Source organism: Dermacentor silvarum, chromosome 1 (genome assembly GCF_013339745.2).
Source record: "Dermacentor silvarum isolate Dsil-2018 chromosome 1, BIME_Dsil_1.4, whole genome shotgun sequence".
Taxonomy (NCBI): Eukaryota; Metazoa; Arthropoda; class Arachnida; order Ixodida; family Ixodidae; genus Dermacentor; species Dermacentor silvarum.
The window spans coordinates 72,873,600-72,887,632 of record NC_051154.1 but is presented as its reverse complement, the minus strand read 5'-3'; the positions used below and the strand labels follow the sequence as shown (position 1 = coordinate 72,887,632).

Below are 14,033 nucleotides of genomic sequence, written 5' to 3'. Positions count from 1 at the left end.
GGCAGCGTCCGAACTTCAAGGCACTTTCGAAACAACGACGAAGTTCGAAAATAAAATAAAATGGTTCGTTAAGAAATGCGGCCTATGAACACATGCCATTCGGGGCAGAGGGCTTTATGTTGACTTACTCAAGAAGGTTGCACGTAGCGGCTTCTGAAAAAGTATGGTGCGCCAGTTTTGTGAAGGAAATATGACTATTTCTAGAGCCACACACGTGAAATATTTACAGTATGGCAATAATGCGCTCAACCGTTGTTAGCTGTTTCGCGTTGGGCTGAAGATACATGTTCTCATGTTTTAATTGTGTATAGAGTCCTTACCGTAGAAAGTTTCTTGTTTCTTAGCATTTATAACAGTGCGTCCTTCACAGCCATTATTTTTGATGACATACATTAATACCAGAGACAGTCGCTGTGTTAGATCAGAAAAATATGCATTACATGAAGGAATGTTGCATTTCAATTTAAAAGCTTTGATGGCTCCAGTATTGCTTACACAAAGGAATGCAGCATCTACATTCAAAAGCTTTGAAGGCCCCAGTATTGCTTACCTGCTGCCTCTGTCATCTTACGTATTGCAGGAATTGTCATCTTACGTGTTGCAGGAATCTCCACTATTCCTTCCTCAAAATACACTCTACAGCCAAAGGACATCATGCACACTCAAGGGCAAATTTCCAAGTATCAGAAGACGATTTCAAGGCTTCGAAGACAGCAGCTGAAGACTCCCAGCACAGTTGAAGTGCTTAACTGGCTGAGATGCCAATATCTTGCAGCTGTTAAATGAGGGACTTGCTCGATTACACATTCGAAATGATGCTGCGTGCCCAATTGTTGATGTAGCCATTTCATTTTGGCATGCAACCATTCACATAATTTTGCTACCTTAATTCATCCTTATTCGTAGAAGTACAAGAAAAAGCGTCATATTTATTCCTTCTAAAACAATCCCATTTTGAGTAAATTAATTGCTGGCTTGTCTGTGTAGCTTTATTTTTTTTTATTATCTGGATATGTGCAACACGTCTTGTGTGTGTTATGCTTGAGTAAAGTGTAATGCCATCACGCCATTAATTTCCGATTATTCTCCATTACTTGCATTTCACAGTTTCTTCCCCTTTTCATGTGTCTGCCACTTTTCTCACAATCTTGCTGCAATAAATTGTCTGCTATCTTCATGTTCTTGGCTGTCCAGCAAGCTGATTGATATCAAAGGAACATGACACTTATTTAGAATACAGTCGAACCCGGATATATCGAATCTGAAGGGGATAACAAAATAGTTCGATATATATAGGTAATTCGATATACAAAAAAAAATTTATACAAGAAATTTCAAGGAGATTTTACTGCTGTTCAGTATACACAATAATTCGTATGTGGGTTCGATATATCCGGGTTCGACTGTACTCCTTTTGGTGCGAGCTATTAGAAGTACAATATCACAAATGATAAAGTTCTACTTCCTCATTAACAGTTGGAATGATTGTTGCGCTAAGTCACAGCTTGAAACGTAACGAATATGAATTTAAATAAAACTAACAAAGTGAAACACCACCTTTGTGTGCTTGTCGTCGCAACTTATAAACAGCGGCACAAGCACCTGCATGAAATCGCTCGATGCATGCAACGTAGTAATACTGGTCACACACACACACACACAAAAAAAAAATAATGATAATAAAAGAAACGAAAATGAAATCATGGCCTCCGAGATTCGGCGGCGTGCGGCGGCCATCTTGGAGGCTGGTGCACTGTGAGCCAAAGTCGGCTGCAGTGGCCTACGGGAGTGTCCACTCTTTAAGTCTATTATATTAGTACTCTGGGAGGACCCCCGACACGAAGGAAAACGCTGTCACCCGACAGTTGGCAGACCAAAATCGGTGTCGCGTTGGCCTAGTGTGAATGAGCCTTTAAGAGCAGGCACCATCCAGGCCGTTACATGGTGAGGTTCGGCGTGAACGAATCTTAAATCTGGAGAGTCACGCCAAGTTCCCGCCCCCACTCCCTATCCGCCGTCTCTCGCTTTCGTTTGCGGCTTTCCGAGTGTTGCTCAGCTGCTGCGAATAGATCTGCGTCAATTCTGCACTAAACTAACTTTAGTTTAGAGTGTCCGATGGAAAGCTAGATTAGCAAGTCTAATGTTTTCTAATTGATAATGTGCGGCAATGTCTTGTCTGATAACTGTTCGATATGAATACTTGATGTCGCCCAGAATTGCAAATGATTCTGCGAAAATGTTTCGCATATGTTGCTATACATTACGACTATGTGCTGGCCATAGTATTCTTCTACCATTGAAACAAGTTTTGTTTGGTCAATTATGTTGGTTGCATAGACGAATAAAAGTGAAGTTGCTTTTGAAACCTCTGTGGCACTGTCATTTATTTCCATCCTATTTGCTCAACTTCCTAGGAACCTACTGGAGCAATTGCCGTCAATAACAGCTTAATTATGATCGCATTAAGACATACACCACTCCTATAGTTGAGTGCGCTTCACCCGAGGCGAGCCGCACTCAAAAAAAGAAAAAAGAGCTGCTGGCATAGCGGTCGAAATCCCGAACCCTGAAGAAGTTCAAACATTCGCACCAAGCAGCATAAGATCTTGACGTCACTGCCATTTCTGGTTGTGACATCACTTTTAATTTTTTTCTTGCTGTTAGTTGTCACCCCAATACGTAGATGGCGACAGTTGCAACAAACTGCCATTTTCTTGACATGTGGGCTTCCAAGGAAGCTACACTACCAATTTAGATATACGTTGCCTTAAACGAAGTGAAATACTCGCTTGGGCGGCATCGAGCACGAGAAGCTCCGCGGCGCAGGTCTCCACACAGACTATATAGAATATTCGCGTAATTGAACAGCAGATATTCGATTCGGGAATTGGCTTACTCGAACGTTCACTATGCGATTTGCAGTCTTTTTTTTTTTGCATTTTGTATTTGCTTTTACTAGCCATTTTTGGTTAAAACCGAATATAGGAAAAGAAAAAAAAATTGCCGCAGTTTTTTTTTTTGTACTCTCTGGTTAAATTGCAAAAGCTAAACCATAGGCATTTGCTTATAACAAACAAGAGTCACCAACTTATTCGTTAGGAATAGACTGCATTATGCTGGCTGGAACGCTACACAAAAACAATGGAGCTTCTATTAAAGACGTCAGGACACTTACTTCAGAGGGTGGATTGTGTCTTCACCCCGTTGGCGCCGCCGCCGAGCTGACCCATCCATGCCAAACATGCCTCCAAAAGGGCTTCCACCAAAGATTTGGGAGAAGATGTCCTCACTTGCAAAAGGACCTGCACCAGAGGCAAACAACATCAAGGTGCTGTGCTTGCTGATGTGCCCTATAATGGCCCATAAAGGGGTATTCAGATAAAGAAATCTTGGCATTTTCTCTAAGGAGATGCACATGAAGTTGGCAATTATGAATGTTTCCTGCTCACGCCCGACAGATTTCAGTTCATTGCACAGATGCTCACACACTTGAGTGAGGCCATGGAAGCCACGAGGATCTTGAGACAAAACTTCTCTTATGTGAACGCTGGTTCTGCTTTCACGAGCAACATCCACCAGTTTCGTCAACTCGCAGACCTGTTGATTAAGGATGCGACGGCTAAAGGCCAAACTACACGTTTGTGTCCCGGCGCGAGAAAGCTCGTATCCACGTGCCTCGCACATGCGCAGATGGCGTACGACAGATCGTACACGTCGAAGCACAGCATGAGCATAGATATCTTATCAGAGAAAAATATTGGTGCTCTGGGTGAGTCACAGAAGTACGAAACGATGTCTACCAGTTGTATAGAAGGCGAAGGTAGTGAGCCAGGACTTGTGTCTTGTAGATTCAAACCACCACACCTCACGAGGCGCAGCAAACATAAGGTGCACGGGCACGAGCTTTCGCGCGCCAGCAACTGGCCTTAATGCCTTGCGGTGAATCGGGTTACTTGAATGAAACAGGAAAGTGAGCAGTCTGGAAGGAGAAGGGAGGAGGCCAGGGTTCCAATAGACAGAAAAGCACAGTCCAGAGTATTCTTATTTTTGGCACCATTTAGGAAGGGCTCCATTTCCAACAAAAGGGAAGGCGACCAAAGCAAAGCTCACAGAAGCAGCTGTAGCTTGAGTTGAAGCATGTTCAAGGCAATTGCCAGGACGATAAAATCGGTAATTGAGAGCTCTGCTAACGGCTCACATGAAGAGTTCTCACAAGGTCACAGCTTTCAAAAACCAGTTCCAGGACAATGAAATCGCATCAATGAAACACTACTACGCACACATTCTGTTTAAAATCATTTGTACTTGTGTTATTTCTCTAACAAAAATATTATAGAATATCCGGTTGCTCACATTGCTGTTTATTATAACATTTTTAATTACACTACTTAAAGGGACAGACAACTGCTCAGAACATGATTTGAGATAACCCTGCTGATGAAAAGATCGTTTCTTCTCATTAAACGCGGATTGATGTTTTTAATTCACTAAAAATCACGAAAAATGACCTTTGGTGACCCACGCGGCAAAAATGAACATACCACATGACCTACTAGTGTACGCTGTTCCTGGCTTTTTATTAATATTGAAATGCAGCAACATTCTTTCTATTATAAGTTCTTTATAACTTACAATGTGCAGATAAGCCTTCGATGATTGGCTTGGCTCATCTATCGACTGAATAACGAGGACGGGGGCAAGCCAGCCATGACGCAGGCGTGTACGTGGGGAAAAAACGCGGTACAACTATAAGAAAGGTCTGTGCAACAATGCACTTATTGTACCAGTCTATTTACCTTTAAAAGTGGTTGGAAAGGTGAAATATAGGTGGTTAACCACAGTTGCACTCCCTGCAGTGAAAGCAGGACGATGGGCGGCTTTCACAATTTGCAAGGCGGGCTATCGGCATCGCTATCACTTCTCAGCGTTGCTGGAGGAGGGACTTTTTTTTTTAGAGGCTGCTCAGATCGAAAAATTCTGCTTACAAAATATCTACGCACTTTTTGAAGTAACCGCTGCAGGTGTAAACACTACCGAGGGTGAGCTTTTCGTTGCGCCATAAAAAACTGGGTCCATAAAAATCAGTTGTCAGTCCTTTTAAGGGCCCCTTCAACAGGTCTGGCCATTTTGAGCTGACAAGCGCAGTGCATACAATGCACGCTAACTATCGTGTCTGCAAGGTATTACATCCCTACGCACGGCAGAAAGAGCTTAAATTTCAAACCAAACGCCGTTTACCGTTCTCGAGGGCGCCACGCTCCCAGCCAGAGAATGGATGACCATCTCTTGCTTCAATAGACGAATTGAAGTTTAAAGAAATAATAAAACATACAAACCGAATGTCTCAGTGTTCTTGTTTTACCTCGTACCATAGCAACAGAGGTGTGGCAACAACTGCAAACTCGCACCTTTCCCTCCCTTTACCTCCTCCACCACATTCATCCCTCTATTTACCTTTCTCCCTCTTGTAAATTCTGCATCTTTGCCAGAGGAGACTTCAACCTTACAGTAGCACACCCAGGATCTCTGCCGAGGGGGGGGAGTGAACTTTTGTGGGAGAAGGGGAGGGCAGGCACTTTACGTAATATGCAATTTCCTTGCTTTAGCCCGAGGAATCCAACCGCAAATAAAATGCCTAATAATTATAATAATAATGACACCAACGATGATGACGATGTTTATTCAGCGTTTTACTCGAAGTCTTGAAAGACCTTGACAGGGCCAAGGGCACTTGGCCATCCGTTGAAGCTCTTACCTAAACGGTTGTGGCGGCAGTGAGTGGTGGCAGTGTCTAAGGAGGTCACTTATGGTGGCAGCAGTGAGTGGTGGCAATGTCTGAGGAGGTCACTTATGACTGATGAGTGGGAGAACTCGGGAATGTCAGTAATAGCGTAACTCGGCCTCAGGGGGGGGGGGGGAGGGGGGGTTAGAACCCCCGAACCCTCCATCCCACCCGTCGGTGCGCCTCTGCAACCATATCGTGTGGGGGTGTCCTAAGCACACCCTTCCCTCTTTCCTCAAACAATTAATATCTAGTGAGGAGCAGTGGGAGGCTGCCTTGCGCAGCTCGAGGCCCGACCTTCAGGAGGACGGTAGTTGCTGGGCCCAAACGTGCCCAACACCTACCGTTAGACGTTGGACCCACCAGCTAGCGTTAGGCGCCAGACGCACGGGCTAATTCAGCGTCCGACGCTCCGGAACGGCAGCCAGAATCAAGGCATTTTGCCGTGCCGAAACGCCGGATCGGACACCCCGCGTGTGACAACCTGGCCAGGTTTTCACCGTCCCGAGAACCACACCGTCATTTGGCCGCAGCCAATGACTGCACACCTGGCATGTGACATTCTCCAACGTTCCCTCCATAGAGGTGGCGCCAGCGGGGCGGTTTCTTGCCGCTTTTTTAACAGCTTCGGTTGTTAAGGGCTAGTTCCCCCAGGATCGTGTCCGCATGTAAAAAAAAAAAAAAACCTATCATCACCAGCATTGGCTCGAGCGTCTTCTTCCGCAGCTGGCTCGTTGGCGCCCCCTCGGTTTGCACTCGTGCCGTTGCATGCCGTGCTCATGCTGAGCATGAGCGTGTGCTTGATGCGCTGGTGCCACTGCTCCGGCGTTCGTTGTCATCATCTGCTTCCACAGCTGGCTGCGCTGCCGCTAATCATTCCAGCATAAAATTTCACTTCTGTCGTCACAATGGGGAAGCCGCGTTTACGGGGGTATGAGCCATTCATGAGCAACTGACGACGTGTCCTAATGCATTGTCCGCCTTAAAAGGCTGGATCGCGATATACAATTTCCTGTTCTGCATAGAATTCCACGCCCTCATACATGCCTGATACACAGACTGCAATTAGGCGTCACTTTCACGCGCAAATACTTGCACATCACTGGACAGACAGACTCCCCAGACTGTTCAGTCTGTGCTGTTGTAGAGACTATCGACCATGTGCTCGTAGTGTGCCCTGAGTATGCGCGCGTAAGACTGACACTGGCAGCTACCTTGAGGCATTTATACAATAGACCACTGTCGGAGGACCTCTTGCTAGGCACATGGCCACAGAGTTGGCAGACGATAGAGGCAATGTGTGCTTTTTCATGTTTCTTAGGCGACACAGGCCTGGACTCACGCTCGTAATAAAATTTATGTAATGTGTCCTTTCACCTCGTTCCTCCCATTATCATCCCCCATTGTGACCCTCTTTTTTCCCGTCTTCCCCTTCTCTTACGTAGAGTAGCAGGCCAGATGCTCCATTTTCCGGCCGACCTCTCTACCATTTTCCAATCATTAAACTACTACTTCTTTGAGCAACGCCGCCGCGAACGCGTTCAGGAAAGGGCTCGTCGTTGACGTGCCGATTCTAGCGCGAGGGCTTCCGAAGCCCAGGCAAAACGTTAGCGAAGAGCCACGGACCCAGAGTTGAGGGAGCAAGACGTTGAGGCCAACTTCAGCGTAGTCTTGCCCTCCAGGAACCCAACAACGGTGGTGCAAGCCTCGGCAACGCTAGCACCAACTTCCCCAGTGCGACGGCAAGGTTTCAACGCGAGTTTCTCAACCAGAACGTTCATGATAGACATGTTCGGTTGGGTGATGCCCAACGACGATACGCCCATTCTCATTGTGGGGGCAATATTGATTACAGCAGACCCACCATAGTGACAGCTTCGCTGACTTCCATCTTCACAGTAGTGGAAGGGCTCTGAATTTTTTCTTTCTTTCTTTCTTTCTTGCCGGCTGCAATGGCATTACTACAATTCGTTTCCGACACAAAATAGTTACCAGTTCAGTAAAATTATCTCGCACGGTTATCTCGTACGTGTGCGAATAATCCAATTGTATTAAATTACGGGTAACCTAAGTGTACAGTGTTAATCATGTTGGCAAAAATAAGCGCTATTTGACGAGTTCGGGCTGAATCACAAGCGCTGTCGACTGCAGCATCCACCAGCCAGTGATAGGGCCTGCCGGCCCTATCGCTGGCCGTCAGAGGAGCCGTCAGTGCACAATGCGCCGTTGCAAAGTGTTTTATAGCTCGCAAAGGCATAATTTTAGTGACAGTGTTCGCGTAAAGCGAAGTAGCATTGTGCAAAGTTGTTTATTTTGTATTTCTTGACAAGGATATGAAGTCTACCAAGTGCACACGCTGGGGCGCTGGATCTGGGCGGAGCTTACACGCAGCTCGCTGGTTCAGATCCACGTCCCATGTGCCCCGAATCGTCGTATGCCGCGTGCCGGAGCATGCAGCACCGCACATTGAACCGGACGCCGTATCTTACCATGTCTCCTACTCTAAGCACGAGACACGGTGCGATTTTGCGCGCAATCCGTCGTACAACGCGTCAAGAGTCCAACTTGCCGCATATGCCGAATCGGGGGACACGGCACGAATGATCGAGCAGCGCGTAGCTCCGCCCAGAACCGTGCCAGCACTCCTGCATGGACACTCGTAATACTGGGTAACTTCACAAAGTGAAAACAAATGTGTTTGCACAGCTCTTTTGTTTCAAACAAATGATTACAATATAAACACGACAATGCGAGCACCGTAGACGTGTTTCTGCAAAGCCACATCCGCAGTGTCAGCTCCGCTGACAGCCGCCGATAGCTAGGAGCCGGTAGGCCTAGCTCGCTGGCCGCCGGATCCGGTGCCGACAGCCCTTGAATTTCAGTCCGAGCAAGGGCCCCCCTTGCTCTTTCTTGGATTATCTTTCACCATAGTGAAGGCGCTTGCTCAGAATTTTACGGTTACATTCTTCTCGCCGGAACAGTAATAAATTTTGATTCTCAGTGCCCTTTCAACACCGTTTTCTTCAAGACTAATATAAACATATATATAGATATCACCCTTGAAATTATGCTTAATATGCAGAGTGCAACATTAGTTTTGGCCACAAGTTGGATGGCATAACGGCAAGACACTGCGATCTAAACCTTCGCTTACCACAAAGAAAACTTCACTGAACACAGCTTCCCAACCGCAGTCAGTTTTGTCTCACCGCAACTCTAGAATTGGGATTCAGCAGATACGGTTGTGTCATAAAAGCAAATACATTCTTCTAATTAAAGCACATGATTAAATTAATCCTTGTCAAAAAACATTAGCAATCATCTTTGGTTAACCCTTTCCTTACCACGCCCATAGAGCATATGTCATATATGTCCCCCCCACACAGACCGCACAAACATTTAAACTACCGGCGCTCCTATGGACTTGCTGCGCCATCTAGTTTATTGTTTAAGAGCTGAAGTGTCATTTCCCAAGTAGTTTCTGAATATTGAATAACCTGAAATTCTTTCTTTAGGAAAAATGTTTGAAAACAATGTTTGAAAACAATGTTTGAAAAATGGCAACCATGAGAAAAGTTAGTGCCATCGAGTTTGTCTGTTGTATTCGCATCGCTGATGAGGTGGTTTCTCGTTTTTCTGAAAGATGGGTGCCATGAATAATCTGCATGAATAATCTGGATACCAAACTATTTTAGGTGTTGGCCACAAATACATATGGCTTACAACTCTGCAATAATAAATGTTATCAAAATTCTGTAAAATGCATCTTCGCAATACATCTAAAGAGGACAAAATTGATGTATTATACACCACTCTGAAATATAGCACTAATTTGTGAGTCGGACTTTTGCAAAAACCCTCGTAAACACTGTAATGATTCATTGTAAATTGTGAAGTTGTAAATTGATATATCAAATGTGTCCGCATTGCTCTAACAGATGCAGTTTGCAGAAGTATGATATCTATTTTTGATGCAGAGTTATGAATTTGTAGAATTTGTGCTTCATTATTTTTTAACTTGTCAGTGTTCGGCAATCTGAGAAAGAAATTCCACACCATAAATCGGAAATTTGTTTTTTAAGGTCACTAGAATTTAACTTTCTCTCGCCAATGCAACCAATTTTATTCAAATCGGTTCAGCAGTTGTCCCATAAAAGCATTCCTGCATTTTACATGCATTTGAAAAGGCAAATCTCAGCTGACCCCGAGCTAAAGGTACCTCTTAAGGTTGTGTCAAATCACATAATTTCTGCACGTTTGTGCTGCGAGTATGTAAGGCCAGGGTGTCGGAACAAAATGTTCTTCATTCTGGTTTTAGTTTTGTTCCACTGAAAAAAGTTCCGTTCAGGTTCTGCTCCGGAACGAAAAAAAAAAAAAAAAAAGATATGATCCGTAACGGTTCATAACACTTTTGGTTCTCATGCAAAAATTTAAAAAGCAAATTAACAATAAAAACATTGTATTAATTTTTCTCAATAAGTGTATTCTGAACTCTCAGATCATGCTCAGTGCCTTGACATTGAGCATTATCTCAGAAGCAGCACGTCATCGAGTGTACTCGCCGTAATTTGAGACCACTGTTCAGATAAAACGAACTTAAACGAACACAAGCGAAGGATAAAACTTCAGTAACAAAGCGCTGTACCCATAGAAAACGAAACGATAAGCTCTGAGCGCGCAAGCCCTGGGTTTTGCCACGATGCCGACCTGCTAGTGCACCAAATGGCAGGCTTAGATTAGAGGAGCGCTCGAACGGCTACCGCTCGCACTATGCCTGCCTGATATACGCACTTATGCGGACCCCTGAGATACACACTAATTCTGATGTTGCCTGACGTCGGTTGTTTCGGATTGCTTACTGACCTTGAACCAAAAACCGATCAAAAATATTTCAGTTACGTCTTCATTCCGTTCAAAAATATGGTTTTGGTTCGTTTTTGTTTTCGTTCCATTCAGACACACTGTGTGACGCACTACGTTTTGTTGCGAGCACAAGTGGTGCGCTGTGGCTGCTAATCATAGAAATGTGTCATTGCCACGGTGTAAGAAATACTTCAGGTGTTGACACTCCACCCAACGGCATGGACAGATCGTGTTCACTGTAGCCACGCCCCATCAGCCCCTGAGCCGCGGCGCCCCCCCACGCAGCTACACCGTCACGGCCGCCTAGAGCGACGCGCGCGGCGGGGTGATGCAAAGGAAAGCCCGTCGCTACAGTTACAGGCGTTACTGAAGTGCATATAAAACTTTCCTTCACATGCGCCGCACTATTTTTCTGTCACGAATGCAAGCAGTAAGAGAACTTCCTATAGCCTTTGTAGCATTCCATGCCAGGTATGAAACGGAGTATAGCATATTTTTTGAAACAACTTTCATCAATATTAGCCACTCTGCATGCATATTCCCACTTGAAGCGTGTCACGCATAGCACTATGTCACTTGCATTGATGCATGTTGTAAAAGGGATGTGGCCCCGATTAGCTCATGCAGCAACAAATGAGTGCGAAACAATTCTTGCTGTTGCACACCCATTGGATGCGTGTTACATACACCAAACACATTTCGAACAGCTGCAGAGGAACATACTTTAGACATGAAATAAACACAGCCACTGTAACGGCTATAGTTTCTAGCATGAATATGGATAAATCTCAACGACTCTCACAGCCTCAGGCATGCAAATGACTGCTTACCTAAGCTTAAGAAATTTAAAAAAAGGAGTGAGAAAGAGAGGGGAGGAGGCTACATTTACAAAGGTAAACAGCCATGCGACTTTTTTTGAATGCACGCGCTTTCGCTGACAGATTTACAATTGATGAAAGTTGACGATCTTACCAATACCTGTTATCAGAAACAATATTTTCATGCTTACTTTCGTGGACGCCCTCCTTGAGTCCATTGATACCATAGGTGTTGTAAATTTCTCGCTTCTTTGGGTCCGTCAGAACTTCGTAGGCGAAGGAGATCTCCTTGAACTAGAAATATAAAGAACAAGTTCAATGGAGATATATTATCCTCCTGGCGATATTCATTCGACGTTGGCGCTGTTCGCAGCCGTGTCACAGACACGCGGTGCAAGATTGCTTCTTAAATCATGTAAGCCAGACAGCCGAGCTTACTTATAGAAAAAGAATTGTACAAGGTGAACCGAACTTCCACTTCATCTTTTCGAAATACAATTCTCCTAAGACGTCATACACAAAGCGTATCCAATACCTTTTCTCCTTCCTGTGGATTCTTGTCCGGATGGTACTCTTTCGCCAATCTTCTGTATGCCTGCAAAGTGTGACGACCAATGCCAAGTAATAAAGTAGACTTGAAAAAAAGGTGACCGATTGAAGTGACTAAACCACTGCGAACGCTTCAATGCCGCATCACTAAATCGAACCCATCCGGTCACTACAGCTCAACTACGATGGCAAGATAATGCGCAAGACCTCGGAAAAAAGTAAAGCGTCGGTCGAAGCATTCAACCAGTTGAAATCCACATATCACGCTTCCCTAGGCATCAATGCCGATGCACACTTTAACAAAGCGTCGCAGACAACATATATCCTCCGTCGCAGACACACTATATCATCGCAAGGAATAGATAGGCTTATTCAGGAGTAGGGCTAAGTTTCTGGAAGCCGCTTCACCTATCATGAACACAGCAGCACAGATATCCAGTTGGCTTAACGCTGCAGCATGAGTACAGACACCTACCTTTTTGATTTCATATTCAGTGGCGTTTCTTGAAACACCTAAAACATCGTACAACTTCCCGTCAGACATGTTTACAAAGAATGAAAGACCTCGGCTTTCTGTGCCTCAGCCTGCCTCGGCCACTCGATTGACGTCCCGGAAGAGGGATTGGCTACAGCAGCGCCGTCACGGACTAGTTTAGCTCCACCACCGAACGTAGCTCCACCACCGAAGGCATGCATATTTATCTATGAATAATAAAGTTATAGAAATAACAATATCAGATCTTAAAGGCTATGCTTTCGTTCAACTACAAATTATAAGGTGACGCCCTCTAGACTTAGAATGTTGATCTTAAAGGCAATGTTCTCCTCGGATTTCTCCCCTCCACGGGCCGGCGCGGTGCGCACGGCACGCCGAACCCTCCAGTGGCTCGCTGCAGCCGCATTAGAATGAATGCGCGCGCTTGTTTATTCGGCCCTTTGAATCGTTATATGGGAATTTATCCCTTGTGAAACTGTCGTGACAAAAGTACGCTTCCGACAGAACGGCGTGACAATTTTTTTGTTGAAGACGCTTTGATAAAAACAAGCGGAAGCGCTCCGAAAAAATGAGTACCAAGCAGTGGCTGAGCGGTTTGCCTCTCCGTCGCCACTTGGGCTGTTCGTAACGCGGAGGTGTATTGAGCGCATATAATGTAAGCAGCATAGAATATACACGAGAATTTGTTTCATAATCGGGGCTCTTAAAAAGCTCAAAGAAGGTAACCAAGAAGACATGTGATATTTTATTTAAAGCGAATTCGCGTGGGCCAAAATCCTTTGTACCAATGTCACTGTGCAAAATACGTTCTGTGTTTGCGAAATAGACAATATAGAACTTAGCGCACGCGCCTGTATTCCGTAACGATGAAACGACGAGAAATTGTATTCTATCCCCTCTGGTACTACCCCAAGTCCTTAAAAAAAAGAGAAAAAAGAGGCTGATTGCTCACATGGAAACTTCTAAGACTATGGCAATTGATAATCAACTTACAGCATTCAAGATGTTAAAGTTTATCAGAGTTCAGGGAGATTATGAAAAGCGCGTGGCTGTACGTTATGTACGTTATGAGCATACGCGAATAACACATGCCAGATACGCATAACTTCGCTTTCTGGCGTACGGCTATTTACTTCACGACGGCTGCCAAGATATCATTGAGCGGTTATTAATTGACTTTACTTTCGCTTAATCAACTCACGTCCATAAGCCTATATGCAGGAGAGAAGATAATTGTTTGGTTTGATTCAACTATTTATGCTTATTCGCGCTTTTTCGCACGATGAAAATCGCTACCAGTGGTTCATAACTGACGCCACTGAACTACAGAATGATCTAGGCGGCCCCGAAGGTTGCGGACCGGGCCGGTAGGTGGTTAAAAAAAAAGTGCAATGTTAACTACGAAGTATTTCAACTCGGCGCTCACTTACACGCACACACACAGACACACACGCTCGCATGCGCGCACACACACACAATTACAGATTAGGAGTTACAGCTATTAACTCATAAATTACATACACTT

General features: G+C 44.8%; 1 protein-coding gene across 1 annotated transcript in view; it reads right to left on the bottom strand.

The window, feature by feature from the left end:
- The window catches only part of LOC119465809 (dnaJ homolog subfamily A member 2-like), a 39,573-nt gene extending 26,934 nt beyond the window's left edge, over positions 1-12,639 (bottom strand). The window contains exons 1-4 of the mRNA XM_037726285.2: positions 12,488-12,639; positions 11,999-12,058; positions 11,655-11,757; positions 3,176-3,302 (exon numbers count right to left, since the gene is read on the bottom strand). Coding sequence (XP_037582213.1) covers positions 3,176-3,302; positions 11,655-11,757; positions 11,999-12,058; positions 12,488-12,556 — 359 coding nt within the window. The 5' untranslated portion in view covers positions 12,557-12,639. The remainder of the gene's footprint in view (positions 1-3,175; positions 3,303-11,654; positions 11,758-11,998; positions 12,059-12,487) is intronic.
- Between the last annotated feature and the right edge of the window lie 1,394 nt (positions 12,640-14,033).